At 41.0% G+C, this 17,808-nt stretch overlaps 2 protein-coding genes across 2 annotated transcripts; both read left to right on the top strand.

Moving 5' to 3' along the window:
- Positions 1–747: 747 nt before the first annotated feature.
- Positions 748–1,403, top strand: LOC147455627 (uncharacterized). The gene is made up of 3 exons (XM_086515293.1): positions 748–936; positions 1,004–1,065; positions 1,126–1,403. The coding sequence occupies exons 1-3, from the start codon at positions 748–750 to the stop codon at positions 1,364–1,366; spliced, it is 492 nt and encodes a 163-aa protein (XP_086371419.1). The 3' UTR covers positions 1,367–1,403.
- A 1,088-nt stretch (positions 1,404–2,491) lies between these two features.
- LOC147455626 (uncharacterized) lies at positions 2,492–5,851 on the top strand. The gene has a single exon (XM_086513736.1). It carries the CDS (start codon positions 2,492–2,494, stop codon positions 5,849–5,851), a length of 3,360 nt encoding a protein of 1,119 aa, XP_086369862.1.
- The last annotated feature ends 11,957 nt before the right edge of the window (positions 5,852–17,808 follow it).

The following is a 17,808-nucleotide window of genomic DNA, read 5'->3' as shown; positions in this document are numbered from 1 at the left end:
AGCGACTAGGTGCTTAGCAGATACCTCATTCTCGTCCCCTTTGATAAAAAATATACATGAAGAGAAAGATGAGCTTAATGTTGAATCTTTCTCTTCACAGCTAGCCATAACCCCTACCCTAAGAAATCTAGCTATCTCGGAGCTGTCAGAGACTGCAAATTTTATATTTGCATTTGAAGGCAAAGTGCTCTGTAAGTATGGTACTTATAAAATACCCAAATCTAACTTTGGTAGATACCTACGTGCAGATCTCCTCGACAAAGAATCTCGCCATACTGTTACTTTTGTTGTGACTGAGATATATCTCTTAGACTTTATTGAGGCCTTTGCTGTCCATGATTATGTGCGCATTGAGGTGGCATGTGTAAAAAGAGCAGTTGCAAAAGACGGTGGTACTTGCTTGTGGGCTTTGTACGCTGATGCAACTGCTTTGGTTGTTAAGGCAGAGCCTTTTGACTGTTGCCTCTACCTTTATCCAGAACAGAAGATCAAAGAGCTGTTGGCCCAAAGTTCTAATGCTAATGAGTCAGTGGCTACTGTTGCCTTCATTGTTGTCAAAATAGAGAATGCAACTAGAAGTGATGGTACTCCTAGTTTTCGATTGACTATTGCTGATGGGCCGTCAACAAGCGATCGAGCTAGTGTACGTGTCTCCCATCTCTGCAATTTATAGTTTGTGCCCTTTTTCTAAGATTTTTTCTATGGCAGCTTTTGTTTGTCCCAACCGGGCGCCTCGATTATCAACTTATGGTAAATGAGGTCAAAGAAAAGGGATTCTACACTTGTGTTACTCATAACATCAATGTTTTCAAGCACCTGTCGAACACTCTAAGTGTTGTGGATGCTACAATCTTATGTCCATTGCCTCCTTCATTGGCTGATGTCTTCCAAGAATACCTTCATAAACAAGTCTCGAATTTAGGCTTTGGGAAGAAGGTAAAATTTTTATTGCATAACAATTAAAAATTGTTATAATCCTCATTGATAAATGTGAAATTGGTAGGTGTTTGGAACTTTGGAGATTGTGAGTGTGAACAACTTGGATGTGGAGTTCTCTTGTGGTACGTGCAAAGATCTCAATGTAAGCCGCCAAGCTAGCAACCCATTTTGCTACTCATGTGGAAGACAGTCTACAATCAATAAGCAACCAGTGTTACCTGCCAAATTATATCCTCAAGATGGAGAGGCTGTTGGTGTAATTTTACAAGGTGCTGTAGTCGACTCAGTTCTAGCATTCTCTCGTCCATTTTTGCATCTCTTTGAGCAAAGCTTGGTGGATTTAAAATCTTCACTCTTGAACTTTAAGAAGGCTGGTTGGTTCACTATTGACAAGTCGGGTCAAATTACTGCTTTCAAAGGTGCTTAGTTCTGTTTCTCTTTCTTTAGCTGAACTTTTTGTAAAATGGCAAGTGATCTCATTTTGTGGGCAGAAAGTAAAAGGTTGTACCTTGATCCCATATTTATATGTAACTTTCCGAGCAGCAAAGATGTTTTGTTAAGCTTACTTCAAGTTTTTAACTTGAGTCTCTCGTTGCAATCTCTTGAGTCCAAAGTTGTTGATGTTATTCTAGAGCAAATAGCATTAAGAAATGAAGACATTTTGAAAATTTGGGTGCAGCCTTGGACCATAAGTCTTCTATCTCCCTCTTTTGTTCAAAGAGAATTTATAATATCTCTTTTGTCTAGTCGCCAATCCTCAATGATGTTAAGTGTACACTTGGTTGGTATAATGTGCAGAATGTTTTCTGGTGCATGTAAAGTTTACTTTTACCAAGGTGAAGCTATGCGTGAAGCTCGGTCCTTTGTTGCACATGATTGTCCATCTTCATCCACTTTGCCATCATTGGTCGTGTTGAGTATGCATGGTGAATTTTTATGGTTTCCTGCTGGTTTTGACAGTCCTAAACGTAAACGATGTGTATGGACTAAAGAGGCTAGTGTGTCTCTAGCTACTCTTGTCGACAACCATAATGTTGGTGCTCAGCAAATTGCATCTATGTTCTTGAGTCTATACCCCAACACCTTTATGCTTAAGCAAGTCACAACCAAAATTTACAATATGTCCAAGTCATCTCGAAAACATCTAAGAATATCTACAGTTTCATCTTCATCTGGTAGAACTTCTCAATATACGAAGATCATCGAGGATACCCCTTCTTTTGATTGTGCTTCATGTGGTTCGCTTATGTTTCGTCAAAGTTTGCATGGCATGTCTAAGGAGGAGTTATTGCTTCTTTAAAAATTAAAATCAATTGCGGTGGTTGACGATAAGGTGCTTCGAGTGTGTCGCCCATGTAAGGCCGCATTGAAGAAACAAGAGGAGCCACTATTTTGCATGAGAAGAGAGATGACTTTTAATGTCAAAATATCTAGTGTAGGAAGGTTGAATTCAATAGAGAGTCGTCTTGTATCATTGTGCATACCATTCGCTCAAATTCGTGAACTAAACTTCGAAGGTCAATACGGTTTGCGCGGAAGCATTGTGAATGTAATGGCAGATTTGTCACGAGTACAAAGAGTGTTGCCACGCTTCTCTAGTGATCAAGCTTCAATTCTAGTTGAGATAAAGCGAAAGCTTGATTATGATCATGCCTTCTTGAGTGGCATTGTGCGGCCAAACTATGTGCTTCAAGCTTTGGTTGACCTATTGAGTACTCCCTTGTACATTGAGCATGGTGTTTCTATCGATATGTCTTGGTCATCTAGTTTCACAATCCATGCAGATGTGTGTCGCAGTCCACACCAAGAAGATGTTGAAGACGAGGATGATTCTACGGACACTTTGGTGCACTGTATCTACTCCGCTCAACAAGTTGTGGACCATAATTCACAAGTTGCAAGTGTAGCGCCTTGTGAGGGATTCAGCCCTCTGAGCTTTTTTTATGATGAATCTTGTGAGGAGTTGTCATTCCCAACATTGTTTTTTGGTCAAAGAAGAAAGTATCATGTGTTGGCAAAGAAAAAATACCAAAAAGTAGCACAATGGGAACTTAAAAATGTAGATAGACAATTTGCAAGCAACATTGAAAATTTGTTCTTCAAAACAATGAAAATTATTATTGCAAAAGTGCTTGGATCTATATGGGTACGCTTACGCAAGGAAAAACTTTGTGGCAAGCAATTACAAGCAAAAGATGTTCAAGCTAGCACTAACATAGAGCATCTACTTTTATCCGACCTAGGGTACCACGACTTCCAATCATTGCGCACTTCAATCGATTACAAGGTGAAGCTTAAGCGAAACGTGTTTGCAATGATTCGTCAATTGGGTCAACCGACTTTCTTTGTAACATTTTCATGTGCTGAGCAAAGATGGGATCCTTTGAAAAAAAGTTTGTGTGCATTGAATCCTCATATTAAAGAAACAGATTACCCAACCAAGGCCTCATTCATCCGTGCACTTGTACGTTCTAATCCTGTAACAACAGCGCGCTACTATGTCCATAGATTTCAAGCAATGAAAAAAGAGTTGACACGCAACAATGCCATCCTTGGTGAGTTGAGGGATTATTTTTTTGTGATCGAGTTTCAAAATAGAGGAAGTCAGCATGATCATGGATTGCTTTGGGTAGAACATGCACCTCTCTTTGGTGTAGCGCCGGATAATGATACAATACATTTTATCGACACACATATTGCTACTGACAAGAATCTGTTGGAAGAGTCTCTTAGAAGCGTGCAAGCTCACTACCATCGTAAAACGTGCAGAAAACATAAAAGCTTTTGCCGGTTTGATTTCCCACGTCCACCCTCCCGACAAACTATAATTCTATATCCAGTCACAATGGCGCAAACGGAGAAAAACGCATTGTTAGCCTGCAAAAAGTCCATTGACGATCAATTGCTTGCTCTTGGACATGATTCAAAAGTGTCATACGATGAATGGTTAACCTCTTTGGGAATCACTGAAGAAGTGTATATTAAATCCCTTTCAGTGAGCATCACAGAGCCAACAGTTCTCTTGAAAAGACATCCAAAATACATTTACACAAACAATTTCAACAAAGAGTTGTGTAGTCTATGGGATGCAAACATTGACATTCAATTTATATTCAATGGCCATGGCGCTGCTGCATATTGCACATCATACATGACTAAAAATGATTCGACCACAAGCAAAACAATCAAGCACATATTGCAAGATTGCAAGAAGACAAGTGTGTCAACGTTGGACCGGTTGAAAAAAATTGGCGGTGCTTTGATCAATATACAAGAGATGACATCACAGCAAGCCACATATATCTCTCTTTCATTGCCTTTACATAGTGCGAGTAGACAATTCGTGTTCATCGATGCAGATTTCGAAAGCCAACGCACATTGTTGTTGAAAAGAAGAGCTACATTGAATACTTTGAATCCTGATGATTCTAACATTTTCTTTGACGATATTATCACCAAGTACACCCATCGTCCAGACAACCTTGCACACATATGTTTGGCTGATTATGCAAGCAACTACCAATGCGTGCATGGCTCTACCCGCAAGTCTAAGAACCCTCGAGTCATACGATATGCTAACTTCGTTCTAGAGAAGGATGCAGAGAGACATTTCCATGAACTTTGCTTATTGTTCCTTCCATTTATGGGCGATGAGAAAACCTTTGAGACAAGTGTTGATTGTTGGAAAGACAAATTTACCACAAACTATGCAATTATACATGACAATCGTCAAAAATATTGTAAGCTAGAACTTCATGCAGCAACCTCAAACACACATTCATTGCCCTCATCCTCAAGATCTAAGCCTAGTGAGTCATACAAATATGAGTTGGCACTTGATATTCAACCAAGCAAGCCCACTACAAGATCCTTACCAACATTTCAAAAATTGGCATTGTGCAACGAGGAGTATCACTCACTTGTGTCCAAGTTGAACATCGAGCAACGTTCCCTTTTCGATGACATTATGATTAGAAAACGCTTGCAACCAACTCAACCAATCCATCTCTTTTTGACTGGTGGTGCAGGCACGGGAAAAACTTTCACTTTGCAAACAATCGTGCAAGGCTTGATTCGTCACTACAATGCCTCCCTTGAATTAGATGTACATCTTCCCTCAACATTGCTAATGGCATATACACGAAAAGCAGCTTTCAACCTTGGAGGGACAACAATTCACTCAGCATTGCGTTTGCCCCTTGTCTTCCAACCAAATGTTTCTCTTTCTTCTGATAGCCTTGCCAAACTCTCGCAACTGTATAGAAACCTCAAGCTTATTGTGTTTGATGAGGCATCTTTGATTGGGAATAGACTCTTGCGTATCATAGACACAAGGCTGCGATCAATTAAGCACAATCACATAGAGCCATTCGGTGGTCTAGATGTCATCTTCTACGGTGACCTGTGTCAGGCAAGCCCAATTCGAGATCGTTGGATATTTAGCGAGCCACAAGATTCTACGCAACTACTCTCGCCTTCATTCTGGCTTACCCATATAAAATGCCACGAGCTCACAAAAACAATGCGTCAATCAGATAATGACTTCATTGCCATTCTCAATAGAATACGCAAAGCAAAACACACAGCCGAGGATTTGTTGCTCTTGAATACCAACCATACCAACAACGTCTTTAACAAATTGACAACACCCCATTTATACTTCACTAACAACTTGAAAGACTCACATAATCGACTTGTCTTTGAGGAATTGCCTACTCACGCATACGTAATCCATGCGAGAGACAAGCACCATAAAACTTGCTCAAAAAACCTAGTTGTTCCAAACAACCCACAAAACACAGCAGGATTGTCCTCAACCTTGGAGCTCAAAGTAGGAATGATTGTCGAGCTTTGCGGTGGCAATATTGATATTTTCGACGGTCTTAGGTGTTTCAATCTACTACAAGCCTAGCATCAAGCTCCACTCTGCAAAAACGTTCCTAGCTCCAGGAATAGAAATCATTCAAGTTATATTAACCATTCATGAACACCTTGATTGGGAAATCATATGCATCTACAAATCACCAAACACATCTCCAACCGCGTTGGTCACACAACTCTATACCTTGCTGCAACAATCCCATTCTACACGAATGAGTGTCATCATGGGAGACTTTAATGTAGACAATGAACCCACAAACAATCAATATCATTACTTGGAGGAGAAGCTCCAAGCAAATGGCTACACACAAAAAATTCATGATGTGACCATTGTGTACAACTCAAAGCTCGATCATGTTTGGATTAAAAATCCCCCTGCATCATTCATCACAGGCACACGGTCTTGCTTCTGGTCCGATCATTCATCCACACATCTAATCATTCCTAAATGATTCTTATACCTCCCACCCTTTTTCCCATCATCTCTCCCTTCCCTCATCCTCTCCACAAAAACAAACCATGTTTCCATATTCTATGCCTACCTTCATCCTCAAATGACAAAATTTTGCTACTCTTCATCCCTTCATTGAGGCCGACATTCTGTAATATAATATCCTAATCACTTTCTCAATCAATGTGACTTCTGTCCTTGCGCTTTTGTGTTTCCCTTCTATGTTCTTAATTTGTCTCATCTATTGGCAGGCCCTGTGATTTTATCACTTGTTCCATTAGCCTTTTAAGTTATCAAAGGCCAGCCAGCCATTTCTTTTTTGAAGCTTGCTGCACTAAAGTGTTAAGCCAACCTTTGCTAAGCCAATCTTTGTCTTTTGAATTCACACCCCAAATAGTTTTTTTTGCATTCATTTCCCTCGTGGTCGGCGATTCCACTTACTCGGGTTTGCCAAACATTCATTTCGTCAAATCACCTCGGAACCTCGTGCTACCTGCTCCAAACTATGAGAGTTTTACCGTGTCTCGACCACCTCATGCCTTGGAAAAATACTCCAAAACCGGGAAAAGCCACCCGACGAGCCTTTTCCGTCGTCCTTGCTTGTCAGCTTGAACTGGTCCATCTTAATGCCCATGACTCGGATTAGCGAGCCGCCCATTTCGGTGGACTCCACACATCGCATGAAATTTTCCCAAACCTTGGCGAGGCCCAAAATATGCAAGACGGCACATCCTCCAATGCGGCCAAGTGGGCTCAGACCCGGCCCCCGAAAGATCTTCAAACGGCCATAACTTTCTATCCATAGATCCGATTCGCAATCCGAGAAGACATGCATGCTCTGTAACTCGAGCTTTACACATGTAAGCACTGACATCAGTCCGGGCCACCTGTCCCCAGCTGCCCTGTCCGTCGGGGATCTGCTACACACTCCCGCTTTAAACCGCAATATCTTGCACACCGCGGCTCCGTTTGACGAGCCGTCTGGACGGGCTTCTAGAGCACCTCGAATACCACATTTCGGGGCACATTTTCCACATCTCGAACATCGTGACCTACCGTCGTCATTATCTCACTTTGGAGGCCCCTCCCTGGCCTAAAAAACCACTTTAAGCATACATTTCCGCTGCCACTCTCCTGCTGAGGTCTCCCACACTAGCTTTAGCCCTCTACCATACACCTGTCAGCATACGTAGCACTGCACTGTACACTTCCCGGCACGGACCAACTTTGGTTGCACCAATGGTGTGATGAATGCTAACGCACTAAAGCACTCGTGCAGAGAGATGACATTCCCTTAAGACCAAAATAATAGGAGTTTGAGCCTTTGCCAAGTGGGGCATAGTTTTTGTAAGCCCCATCATACCTCCTGCATACCGGACACATGCTCAATGTATTATAGTAGCAACAGATTAATTGACCAAATGGGTGGAAGCAAAGGGCTACAAAAAAAAAATGATGCACGGACTACGGCACAGTTCCTATTCAAAAACATCTTTACTAGGTACGGCCTACCCATTGAGATTGTGATCAGTGATCGAGGAACCAACTTTGTGAACACCGTCATTGCAAGTTTACTCGATGAATTCATGGTGGTTCATCGTAAATCAGTCCCCTACCACCCCCAAGCTAACATGCAAGCAAAGTACCAATAAAATTTTATGCACGGTGCTAACCAAAATAGTGAGTGACTCAAGAACTGATTGGGATCTAAAACTACACTCGGCGTTATGGGCTTATCGGGTAGCATTTAAAACTTCCATTGGAACCTCTCCATTTAACCTTGTATTTGAAATAAATGTTGTTCTACACATGGAAGTCTTGATTCCCACACTTCGAGTTGCAACATAGCTAGGTTGGACGGGACACAAACTCTTTGAAAGACTAGACATCTTGGAACAACTAGACGAAACTAGATTAAAGGCGGTAGCAGGGATATATGCCCAGAAATGACAAGTGAAGGCTTTCCATGACCAACACATAATAAGCAAGGAGTTTCAGAAAGGGGATTACGTATTGGTGTACACCCTAAAGCAACACTCCAAAAAACTCAAATAGCGAGGGATGGGGCCTTTTGTGATCCATGACATATCGCAAAGCAATGCCATAAAATTTGCAACATTGGTAGGTAAGGAGATGCCTAATTTGATAAGTGGATGCAAGTTAAAAAAGTATCTTCTCCCATTACAAGGAGAGCTGGAAATAATTCATGTGGAAATTGTGCGGAAGAATTGAGCCCATGCTATTCAAGCACGGGCTAAGGAGGAAGCCAGACTTAGAATATTAAAGCAAAAGGAACAATCCAACTATAGGGGAAATTGGTAGCAATGCAAAGGCCTCAATCCCCCTCCAATAGCATCAATTCAAACGGAACATACATGGCTTGGTGGTATAGATGTCTGAATTATCCTTCAACTTCCTGACGGTACCATCGAACGAGCACTAGTAGATATTGGAGCACGAGCCAATGTTATCAAATACTCGACGTTCTTGAAAATGGCCACGGACCCTCTAACACCAAACCAAATCAAGCTCGAGGCAGCCAATCAAGGGACAATGATGAGCGTGGGTCAAGCCAATTTATCAATTAATGTCGATGGTCAAAGCTTTCATCACCAATTAATTGTAATGGAAGATACATACCTTAGTGAAGCAATCATTCTTGGATTACCTTGGATGCACATATACAAGGCAACACCAAATTGGCAGGATGACACATTACAAATTAACTTCAATGACACGTCCTTCACTACTCCATTGGCACAAACATATCACTTTTGGGAAGTTCAGCCTTTTTTAGGAAAACCTAAACCTACACCTTTGCATTCCACCAAGGCAGTCAGAAAGGTTTGGGTCAAGAAGACTGTGATGCAGTTAAACCCTAAACAATTATGGATTCCCAAAAGCAATTTTACCCGCTTTAAGTGGATCTACTTCTTCAAACACAAAACCTGCTCACTCCAAAGAACAAGATACCTTCAATGCCCAATCAATCGCTTCTCCTTGGATATCAAAGCCAGTCACACAAAACAAAAAGCAACCAACACCAACAACATGGCAATGGAGACCAAAACAAGATCGGCAAAGGCATAGATCACAGTCTCCATGCTACTAATCAAAGCCACTCACCTGGATTCCAAAACAAACCAGACCAACAAAACAAAATATCAAGGTTACCAGCCTCTACCATCAAAGAACGAGCGTGTCTTATTGAAATTATTTTATTCAGGTCTAATAGCTTCAAAGCAACCTCGCCAACAAAAAATGTGACCCCCATCTTGCACAACATATTGTTACCCCATGCATATTTTCAATTTTCATGATAGGGCCACATTACACGGCCTTGCATAGACACATCGTTCGCGCCTATGAACCACGTAATATCTTTATCGGGGACAACTCAGAATGGGAAGGGTGGAGTAACACAAAGTAGTAGCAAGACAATCATAACTTTGTATATAACAATTTCTTGATAGTTGTTTGTCTTTTTATGAGCTCTTTTAGGCATATTACTGATCCATATTGCAAAATTCATGAGAGTAACACTGAGATGATGTATATATGAGTGAGCATAATAATTTTGGGCAAATTTTTTGCCAAATAATTTTTTTTGGTTAATTTCCTTTAAAATTCAAGCTAAAAAAGCTAGAAAAAGCCAAAAAACTAATAAGTTGAGCCAGGACAAGGCCTTCCTGAAGCAGAGAGGCCACAAATTGACCTATCAAGATCTAATCTACTCCGCGATGGAGCTGCCTCTGCAGTTAATATCACAACATTTCAAAGTGCAAAAGACACCGCGATACACAAAACCAATGTTGCATATGGCAATGTGGTCATGGCAATGGGGCTGGCAGAAAGAAGGGCGGCCAGTTGAGACTTTGGAAATTACATCCTTGACAATTTAGTGGAAGAAAACATCAAAGGAAGTAATAAAAGCAAATCATACATGAATGATGGACCAGTGTTGACCAAAATTGCCTACCAAGCCTTAGATAGGATTGATGAGTTACCACCTACAAAAACACAATTGGATTTAATTCACAAATCCAAAAGAGCGGTGAAGCCAATAGCAAGACCGTCTATAGGACAACCATCAAAGACAAACTAAACTAGGAAAAGCTCTAAAAAACCTAAGTCTGATAGTAAAGAAACAGAATCAGACATGCCGCCTTGCAATGAAGTTAAAACAAAGGAAATAGATACTCCCTTAGAGTATCAATCTTCAAAGGAGGAAGAAGAAGATGAATTTACACTAAGGCAAACAAGAGTAAAAGTATGATCAAACAGGGCTACTAAAGCAATACCCATTACACAAGCACGGAGGTCTATGGAAGAACCTCAAGCCCAAAGACAAAAACTGCGTCGACAAAGACATGAGGAAAAAAGAAACCTTGGCAACAAAGAAGAAAAGAGGTAGAAGAAAATTTGTATGTTGCCGGCGACATGCGGCAACAGATTTAGAAGAGCTCAAACGCAACGTGGAACAAAGGGAAAGAGAAGAAGCCAAGCATCAGTGTGTCAATGATCTTGAATCATCCAATGAGTCTACTAAGGCAGAGGAGGAGGACAAAACTGACATGTCATAAATAAATCAAGGGGAAGAAGGTGGTTTAGAAAAGTTTGAAGTTCATATAGGGAACACGCCATCAACAATCAATGTAAATGTACATTCCCCTACTCAAGAATCAATTGACCCAGAGATTTAGAAAGAACAGAAAGAGAACACAATGGATACACCCGAACAAACAAAGGACAAAGTGTTGCCAACAACACATACTGTTCAAGAAGACAAGGCTGAAATTTGAATGATCAACCAGACTCCAATTGATCGTGAAGCACAACATGAAAAAGGAAAGGTAACGAAAGAGGCAAAGATAAGAGAGGTTGGCACTTCGAACCAAGATCAAGGGAAACAACAACAGCTAAGGCCGCCACGTTCCTTGCAGGTAGTGGTAGATAAAGGCACACAACTAATCAAGTCATTTAGCATTGACGTGCATGTGGAACAAATCAAGCTACAATTTCAATGTCAAAGAGCACTCTACAACCTGCGTGACCTGGAGTTGGAGGATACCAAGAAAAGCTATAGATAATCTAGAACTGCAAAAAAAAATCGAGGAATTACAAATAGTTCAAACACAACTCCAGTCAGAACTGCATAGAAAAGGAGAAAATGATGCATACTACTACAAGGAAGTTCAAGCCTTCGATGAGGCAAATACAAATTTGCAGGTAGAGTAGCAGTAGCTAGAAGAAGAGTTAGCCAAAGAGAAGCACAAAAACACAAAACTTGGAGAATCGTATGCAGTGGTGAGCAAGACACTTACACAACTCTTAGCCATGCAAGAAATGCCAACCTCAGCAAATACGTTAGCTCAACCAACTTTGCTAACACAAGAACTACAGGATCTAAAGGTTGTCCTAGCTCAAGGAACAATATGAAAGATAAATTCTAGTAGCAAGGCATCGAGCAATAAAAAAAGCCAAAGATGAGGAGATTGAACAGAAGCATAGGAAGACATGGTTGCTCAAAGCGTGGCACATCAAGTAATATTACAACAAAAAGATCAAACCATAAAGATAATGCAAGCATAGCAAGCCATGATAGGAGTCTCTCACACAATAGGACAGGGATAGGTGGCATAGGAAACTCAACATAGATGCCCATTACGACCACAAAAACAACATTGCATGAGTTTGAGGATCCAGTCAAAACACAAACCCCCGAAACTACCAGAGACAAAATTCAACGGTGGATATTGGAAGTGAGTGATCCTTCACACAAAAAATATCTGCAGTATGAACTCAAAATATTGGAATCAACTGCCCTTCTCATGATTACACCTGAGAAAATTGTGAAGAATCTGGGGCATGAAATGATTGCACTTCCATTGATGAGGCATGAGGCTCTCTTATGGAAGCAAAAATTCATGCCTATCATTGAGCCCAACCAGAAAGGTGATTACAAGGATGTTCATGTAACTGCTATACAGGTACAAAAAATCATTGATAAGCAGCCAACATGGCAGAAGAAATTATTTGAGAGGCGTCCAATCAATGAAATTTATTACAAGAAAGCGCCACGGCATCTCACGATCGACCCAACCTATTGTCCCATCAACAGAAGGCAATCTTGGGATAGTTTCTATTCATGGCAAAGCAAAAGACCATTGCTGCTCAACTACCCAGTAATAAAAAAGCCAACCCATTACCATAATGAAGGAGGTTCCATATCTCACACGCCAAATGCTTCTAAAAATTGCCAAAATGCTAATCACATGCATCACAATGTTTAACAATATTGAGGCAACAGAGCACCCTTGGCAGGTGTTTGTGGAAAGAACTAAAGGCTTATGCTGGAATCTGGAAACTGAAGTTCCAAGTAGAAACATCATCATGGGATTGTATGCCGGAGTCATGTATTTGCCCTCACACTACATGCAAACTTTTGAGGAGGCACTCATGACAGAATTCTTTGAGGTTGGCTCATCAATATTCAACCCTGTGACAAAGGAACTTCCGGCTCGGCATATTGCATACTAGAGCGCTCTCGACAATAACCCATTCAGAGAGCTGGCAACAAAGATCGAGATCGAAGCGCGAGCAAAGAAATTCAGGCGACTCACAGGGATGCGAGAAAAAAGAATGAGGGACTAGTGAAGACTTCAATCATTGGCCCAACAAACCCAAACATGCCGCAAACACATATAAATACAATTGCACAAGGATGTGCAATGAATAGGGAGGGGGGAATGTTTGGAGGAAGCAGCAGACCGTCCACTAAAGAACCGCCTACACACCACACTTTGTTGTATTCTATCCTTTTTTTTCAAAAGAAGCCTTGTAATCAGCAAGTAATGATTCTTGAAGAGTAATCTAGCCCATTATTCTCTATTGCCTGTTCATAACCTACGAGCCTTGTAAAGTAGCCAATGGCGGTGGGAGAGGATCCCAAGTTTTTGGGTCAAAACCCTTAGTCTGAGTGGTGATTCGCAATCGATTCCGATTAGTGCATTGTGTTCCTTGTCTCTTGCTCTTTAATCTAAGTGTAACCATTCTCAGTTTTGTTCTCGTTTTGTTGTGGTTTGCGACAATTTGTTTGTGAGCTAAATGCGTGGTTTGAGTGCTAAAATGGTTATTATTTTATGTTTTGACCTTGGAAGAGTGTTTCTATGCATAGTTTTGTTGCAGTTTTTTGCACATTTTTTTGGGATGGATCGGGATTTTGGTACCTCCCTGGATGACCACAAAACTTGGTAGGATTGTGCCTTTAGGAGTTGTAAAACTCCTTAAGTTTTTTCGCAATTCGACACTGTTTGGATGTTGAAAAGGCGTGATCCTAGAGCGGTGAGATTGGACATAGGTAGATTTCTGGACTAGAGAGCGGTAGATTTTCTAAAAGTAGTTGATCGCATAGTTGTGTAGGTTCACTTCTTGATATTGACAATCTCAAAGAGTCTCTGAGCCCCGTCCCGAGTCGTTTCCCTAAGTATTGACATATGTTAGTGCCAGATAGCTATGTTGTAGATGTCCATCGTGGGGCGACCCACTAACAACTGCTCATTAACAAGGCCGTTGACCAACTATTGCATGAATTGCACAAGCACATTACACGTTTTACTCACATTTGCATTCAAATATGCAAAAATTGACTACAAAATAGACATTCGTGCTTGTATTGCTCTAAATTCTTGCATATCAATCAATTCTATACTGCCATCAATGTTAGTTTCGATGCGGGCACCCTTCGTGAGAGTAGCTGACTGCAGAGCAACAATAGGTTGAATGGGTGCAGGGTTCTCAAGATCAAAGACATGATGCATGTTTATTTTGAATCCGTGGTGCAACAGTGTTGTGTAAGCAAGAAATAAAAGGAATACCTTGTTCCAAAACCGCCAAGCAAAACCAAAGAGCGAGAGTAGGGCAACAACACCACTGGCGATGGCAATTGGCTATGCTAAATCAAAGCCCCAAATTGAGAGGACCTGTTGATTTCAACGTCAAAATTCCTCCAAATCATGACTGTGGGATAGCAGACATAAACTACATGAGCATAATAAGTTACACGAGCGTCGATTGCCGAAATTGAAAACATGGCTGAAAATTCCAATTTCTTAGAAATGGTTGGTGTTATAATTTTTGAGTTGGTGTGGGTCGGAGAAATTTTGACTACGAAACGGGCAGCAAAGAAGAAATTCAAAGGCTTTAATGGATGTGAGAATAACCACCAGGGAGAAAGTCCCCTTGGCCAAAGTAAATCCCCAAATTCATGCAAGGAGGCCAATTTGTGTGAAAACCTCCTCCTCCTATCAGTGATGGTGGGCAGCAGAGGATTGTGCAAAGGCTTGGGAAGAGAGACTGCCATGTAGCAAAATCCCCGCCCTCCGTTGCAGAAACAAAAAATTGCCCTAGGCTCGGCATGCACGTGCGCACGCGCACACACACACACACACACATGGAGGCCAACTGAGCACAAGTAAAAAAAACTCCCCTCTATGTGTTAGAGACCCTGCCCACACCGCCTTGCCAAGACCTAGTTCACCTTCTTCCTGTCCACTATTGCATGCCCCTCCATGCCTTTTGCATGCAAAAAAAAACCCTAATTTTAGCTTTGATACCACTTTGAGGTCAGGGGATGTGAAGCCTGTCTATCCACCCAGCCATACGCCTACTTATAGGCAACCCTCGAGCCCTTGCCGCTTCACATTGCCGTTGGTCTCACATTGAAAGCCTCCCCACGTCATCCTCCATGTAGAGCAAAGTCTCATGTATTGTTGATTGCACGTCTGCCATGAAGGTACCTTATCTCTCTCGTTTCTACCCTCGTCTCTTGTCACGACCTTCTTTTGGGTGATGAAGAGAAAGAGAGAGAAATTTGGGCGATATGGGGAGAGAGAGAGAGAGAGAGAGAGAGAGAGAGAGAGAGAGAGAGAGAGAGAGAGAGAGAGAGAGAGAGAGAGAGAGAGATGCTTCCCCTTGACTATTAAATCCTCACTTGCATGCAAGATCTTTTGAGATTTCTCTAAATGAAATCCATTAATTTCTTTGGAATGAAAAGACTCTCTCTTAAGTGATAGCTAAAGTACAAAGGCATCACTTTTCCTTCTCTGAAGACAAAGGCATCTTCTGAGTTTCTTCCTTAAAGAAGTGCTTCCAAAATGGTAGGCATATACTGTATAACCATGTGGAGATCTTCTATTTTCTCTCTAATCACCTCAAAAGAGCTCCACAGTTTTCATGGCCCATACTTCCTATAGTGGTCTTACAAAAGCTACAATAATTTGGTAAACAAGGTGAATGTTCACTATGGCCTACATAATGCTATGGAGAGGAATTTAATAATAAGAGGCTTCTTTGTGAGAGAGAAAACAAGAAAGTGACTGTCACCAATATTTTAAAACATTTCTTATCACAATAAAACGTTATGTTTTTAAAAAAGAAGCATCTATTACATTATATTTCAAAAACACAAAAGACAGTGACTGAAAAAACACTTGGAAGCATCGTAACAAATTGAGAAAAACAAGGTGAAAAGGCAATAAGGCCTGCTAAGTATAAGGGGGGATGAGAGTTATGGAGAGTAGGTTTAAATGAGTGCTTACAATCACATGGAGTTTTTGTTGTGTTATAATATTAAATTGTATTATAAAAAATGTCAACACATCTCACAAGGGCTTACAAGAAATAGTAAAAAAAAGTTTGTTGCCATGTGGCACTAATGAGCAGGCTTTATCCAATTGTCCATAATTGCACCCAAAAAAATCCCTTTACTAATGTCTTATCAGTTCAAAAACCAATGGTTAATTAAAAAGGTTCTTACTAGAACTCAACTATGTGTTCAAGAAACATTCTTTCAACATTCCTTACATTAGGAAACATTCAAACCATATGTTTCAAGAAGAATGTAAATCATCACATTGTTGGTGGAGGTATTGGTATTTCTCAATAAAGAAAAGCCCTTTACATCTGCAAACTTTTCTTGATCTTTCCAGTATATCACCTGCTAATAACTCCTTCACCTTGCTCTTCCTTTGATAATTATACTCTAGTGACTTTATGCCCATGGACGGTCCCACATTCTACTACAGGCCACTAGAGGTAGTTTTTTTAAACCAGGACAAGGCATGCATACACATGAATCACTTGAACCTTTTGCTACATATCAATGCTATCATCTACTTCTCTATCTTTTGAGTTGGCTTGCAATATACAAAGAACAATACCTTTCAATGAACAAAACACACTAGGACATCATAAAATGACGATCAACGCTAAAAGTCACAATGAAACTCACTACAAGCATCAATATCGATTCTCCTACAAAAGAGAACATTTAAGAGGAGTTTCACGCATCCCAACGTCCAAGGTAAAGTTAATTTGACGGGATCATTTTTGTTGCCATGTCGTTGCTTGCTACGTTTGCATGGTGGGGGTATAGGAAGGGGTTTGTAACTCTACCAAAATTGGCATAGTTTGTTAAGGTAATCAAATGGGTTAAACTCCTATTGGTGTGAATTGCTCTAACTTGACGAGTCCACACGCCCTTTCTCTTTTAATTAAGAAATAATCTAGAAAACTCGGTATGGTAGCAATAGTCCTTTGAATACAAGTTGCATGGTAGTGAAGAGAAAGGATATGAGTTGCACAGTTTCTACATGGCCTTGTCTAATGGCTATCTCCTCAATGCAAAGAATGTTAGTGTAACAAGAGGAACATGTATGAGAGCTTATATGTGACTTATCTAGGAGAAGAAACCAATAAGAGAGGCGCACATTGTTTGCGACAACCATAGTAGACAAGAGGTATGTGTGTGTGTGTGTGTGTGTGTGTGTGTGTGTGTGTGTGTGTGTGTGTGAGAGAGAGAGAGAGAGAGAGAGAGAGAGAGATGTCAATGTTGGTAAATGCCACATACAACATGTAAGAAATGCGGAATACAACAAGGATCTAGTAGCAAGGAGAGTAGAGAGAGATATGAGGCAAAGTAGATTAGTGGAAAATCAAAAACTTTAGATTAGCACACTATTAAAGTGATGGCGTCATCCACCCATGCGCTCTCAAGGTAGAGATTAGATGGCAATTTAAACAACTAGAGAAAGTAGGAATACAAGGGACTAACAATACTTCACCAAGGATGTGTTGTGTGCGTCAAGTGTGCACACCATTCTACCGAATTATTCATGAAAAGGCCCCCTTATGTAGATGTAAAGGAGCCTCTAAACGCCCATGTGTAGCCCCCCTTAGATAGCCAAGTCCAACTCAGCCATGCGTCCATGTGTGTGGCTGCCCTTGTGTAACCAAGTCCTGGTAGGACTCTCCCATGAGCCCATGTGTAGCCGCTTTTGGGTAGACAAGTCCTTCTAGAAATCCCAAGGAAATCCGGGCACCAGCCAAAGACCATGGATAACTGGCCACCGGACGGTCATTTTTTTATTGTCTTCCGGCCGCCGTCCAGCCAAGATATTCCGGCGAATAAAAAGTCTTGGGGGCTTCTGCCCCCTTGCCCCCAAAGTTGGCTTGAATTTGCTTTGTACCATCCATGA

Source organism: Adiantum capillus-veneris, chromosome 6, assembly GCF_014529385.1.
Source record: "Adiantum capillus-veneris isolate H3 chromosome 6, ASM1452938v2, whole genome shotgun sequence".
Lineage (NCBI taxonomy): Eukaryota > Viridiplantae > Streptophyta > Polypodiopsida > Polypodiales > Pteridaceae > Adiantum > Adiantum capillus-veneris.
Note: the sequence above shows the minus strand (reverse complement) of the source record. Positions and strands in the feature narration are given on the sequence as shown.

Excerpts from the sequence above, each read along its gene's own strand:
- LOC147455627 (XM_086515293.1), top strand. The coding sequence starts at position 748 with ATGGTAAATGAGGTCAAAGAAAAGGGATTCTACACTTGTGTTACTCAT. Across the intron at positions 937-1,003 it reads ATTTAGGCTTTGGGAAGAAG|GTGTTTGGAACTTTGGAGAT; the intron begins GTAAAATTTTTA and ends TGAAATTGGTAG. Across the intron at positions 1,066-1,125 it reads GTGGAGTTCTCTTGTGGTAC|ACAGTCTACAATCAATAAGC; the intron begins GTGCAAAGATCT and ends CTCATGTGGAAG.
- LOC147455626 (XM_086513736.1), top strand. The coding sequence starts at position 2,492 with ATGGCAGATTTGTCACGAGTACAAAGAGTGTTGCCACGCTTCTCTAGT.